General features: G+C 24.9%; 1 protein-coding gene across 2 annotated transcripts in view; it reads right to left on the bottom strand.

Moving 5' to 3' along the window:
* The window catches only part of LOC105264034 (adenomatous polyposis coli protein), a 27,104-nt gene that overhangs the window by 17,089 nt on the left and 6,776 nt on the right, over positions 1-3,239 (bottom strand). For both annotated transcript variants that reach the window (XM_011300605.1, XM_011300607.1), the window contains exons 3-4: positions 2,691-2,766; positions 1,066-1,186 (exon numbers count right to left, since the gene is read on the bottom strand). In XM_011300605.1, coding sequence (XP_011298907.1) covers positions 1,066-1,186; positions 2,691-2,766 — 197 coding nt within the window. The remainder of the gene's footprint in view (positions 1-1,065; positions 1,187-2,690; positions 2,767-3,239) is intronic.

Raw genomic sequence — 3,239 nt, 5'->3', positions numbered from 1 at the left:
GTTTCACAGCGGATAAACTTTTTACAGAGACTGTCGCGCGACAACCACCTTAAGGACTGGCTGGAAAAGATAATTTACTTTAAAATTGGGACTTCTAATTACTCCGTCAATTAATCGTTTTTTCCGATAATTGTTAGTTAGCGGCCTAGTTGTTGACAACCGCTAGAATGCTAGCTAACAATTATTGAAAAAAATTATTGATTGCCAAAATAATTAGGAATCCGAATTTCGGAGTAAATTATCTTTTCTAGATAATCCACCCGAGCCTTAATTTAGATTTTGGGTTTTTGAAGTTTTGGATTTTGTTTAGATGCATATTTTTTTGTTATTATTATTTTTATATTTTTGGGGAGAGCCGAGATAAATGGGACACATGATAAAATGAGATGAGGTAAAAGGGGTGAATGAGAAGATTCAATGAAAAAAATATACTTGAAAAAATTGATTGTAACAATGAATAATTCAATATTATAGTTTTTACAGAATTTTATTACACTTAACTGATAAAAAAATTAGACCCAGTATTTTTCGAGGATGTTTTCCTGAGATTTTTATTTCGAGTTTTATTTTTTGAGTTTTTTTTATTTTTGAAGAATTTTTTGAGAATGAAAAATTAAAAAAAAGATAACAACAGTATAATTAAAAAATTTAATTAAATTTGCAGAAAACACTGGGACTGGGAATTAATTAAAAATTATTTTTCACACGTGTCCCATTTTGCCCGGATCAGCTCTAAATGACAATTAATATTTCCCTTAATGTTAACGGAAAATTAATCAAATAAATAAATTTATAAAATTATCTAGTTATCATTCGTCCAGGGAAATGTTTCTCTTCATCTAAATTATGGAAAATTAATAATGAAAATATAAAAATATGATCAGATATAATGGGATATAGTGATTATCAGATATATTTAGAGAAGTGGATGGAAAATTTTTGGTACAGAAAATTCCAATTGATTATCAGGTGAAAATACTCAAGAGAAAAATTGGAATTGAGAGATAATTTAAGTTATCATTAAAATTTTTTTGACATCATATTAATAAATTCAATGAACTTCACCTGATTTTTCTGATTCTCGAGGGAATCTCTCCACGTAATTAATTTCGCTGTCAATTCATCAGTGTCTAGAGCTTCTGGTCCATTATCAAGGAGCATTGAGTGACGATGCAAAACAAAACAGCTGAAAAAATATAAAATCGTTTTTATAAAAATGAAAATTACTCTCTCAAAATCGATCTCAATTGAATCTAATAAACAATTAATTTTAAATATCTTCTGCCAGCAAATGTATAATATTTCAGTTAAAATATAAAAACAATTCACTAGAATTCATTTTTCAATTCTATTTTTTTGTGAAAAAAATTTAGGGAACAAATTTGAAATGAAAACGATTATTTATATTTTTATTGATTTGATTTTTAAGTGATTAAATTAATTTCTTTGTTTATCAATATAATGCAATATAATATATTTCATATATTTTCCTATAAAGTAAAATGAAAATTATTCTCTCGAAGCTGATCTTTCAATTGAATCTAATAAACAATATAAAATTTCAGTGAAATTATTTAAAAAATTCCTTTCAATTCATTTTTCAATTCAATTTCTCACGAAAAAAAATATTTAATCGATTTTAAATGGAATATATAATACATTACATTATTACTATTATTTATATTTTCACTGATTTAATTATGAAGTGACCAAATTAATTTTTTTTAATTATTAATATAGTATATTTCATGCCATTCAATATAAATTCAAATTGTGTTATTAAATTATTTAAAAAATTCCTTTCAATTCATTTTTCAATTCAATTTCTCACGAAAAAAAATCTTTAATCGATTTTAAATGGAATATATAATACATTAAATTATTACTATTATTTATATTTTCACTGATTTAATTATGAAGTTACTAAATTAATTTTTTTTATTATTAATACAGTATGTTTCATGCCATTCAATATAAATTAACATTTTGTTATGGAGTAATTTTTCAAAACATGTTTTGCGGTTTCTTTGTTGCTAGAAATTGGATTGTTATGATGATGAATTCTCGGATTGAAAGGAAAGGAAATGTCGTATTCCCGTCACCTCATCTTTGTTTATAACAAATTTGCGGCGAAAATTTTTTATTCTGATTAGAAAACGCTAGACAGAACACGAATACGATAGATTGTTCATAAAAATGTAGGAAAACCTCAGAGTATTTTATTTTTATGGCTAACCACAAGCATGACGAGCTTCAACAGAAAATCCTCACGCCTGAACTTTTCTGGGAATTTAATTACAAAATTCGATTGCCTTCTGATAATTTTTTATTAAAATTTTGATGTTTCTAGTGCATTTTTGTTTCAATTCAAGTAATTCATCACAAAACATCAAAAGTAGCGAGTGTTGTTATGAATTTATTTATTTATGATGAAACGAATTTATTTACGATGTAAGCGAAATTTGTTGTTGCAAACAAATTTGTTATTGAGATGAGCAAATCATTTCGTAAATAAATAAATTACACCAAAAGTTCAATTGAAAATTGAGTGGAATTGAATGTTTATTCAATGCGATAATTTTTTTCGCAATTTCTATAAATTTATATTTTGATTATGAATGGTTATAATTGCATAACATTGTTGCATAATTATTAACAATTAATTAATAGAACTTTTAATTGTTACTTACTCTTCATCTGTCTGTTGTTCCTCTTCAAATAGTCGACTCCCGTCACAATGTATCACATGTTTCCTCAATAATTGATCTGAAAATTAAGATTTAAATAATAATTATTCAAATAAAATAATTGATTAAATAAGACGAATTCAATTTATTTCAAACAATTAAATCCCAAATGTTTTTATACAAGATCTAGAGATTGATTTCTTGTTTAAAATGAATTTGGTTGGTAAAAATGTAATTATAATATAATTACATTTTAAAAAATGTAAATTATAAATGGGAATGATAAATTCAATTAATTTTTACCACAAATCGAATAATTTTGCGATCGAATGAAAATTCAAGTTTCAGTTCGTGAATATAAATAAATGACATCAAATGTTTAATTGAAAATTGAAGGGAATTGAATTTTCAATTAAGGTCCGGGTGGACTATCTATCGAATGCCATCTTTTGTTTAAATTTTATCTTTTTAGCCTAAAATACATTAAAATTTGGGATCAAATTTGTGTTGTGGGAGCTACTCGAATGGTTATAAAAAAATAATGAAAAAAAA

The sequence above is a fragment of the Fopius arisanus genome, unplaced genomic scaffold (genome assembly GCF_000806365.1).
Source record: "Fopius arisanus strain USDA-PBARC FA_bdor unplaced genomic scaffold, ASM80636v1 scaffold00018, whole genome shotgun sequence".
Classification (NCBI taxonomy): Eukaryota; Metazoa; Arthropoda; class Insecta; order Hymenoptera; family Braconidae; genus Fopius; species Fopius arisanus.
Note: the sequence above shows the minus strand (reverse complement) of the source record. Positions and strands in the feature narration are given on the sequence as shown.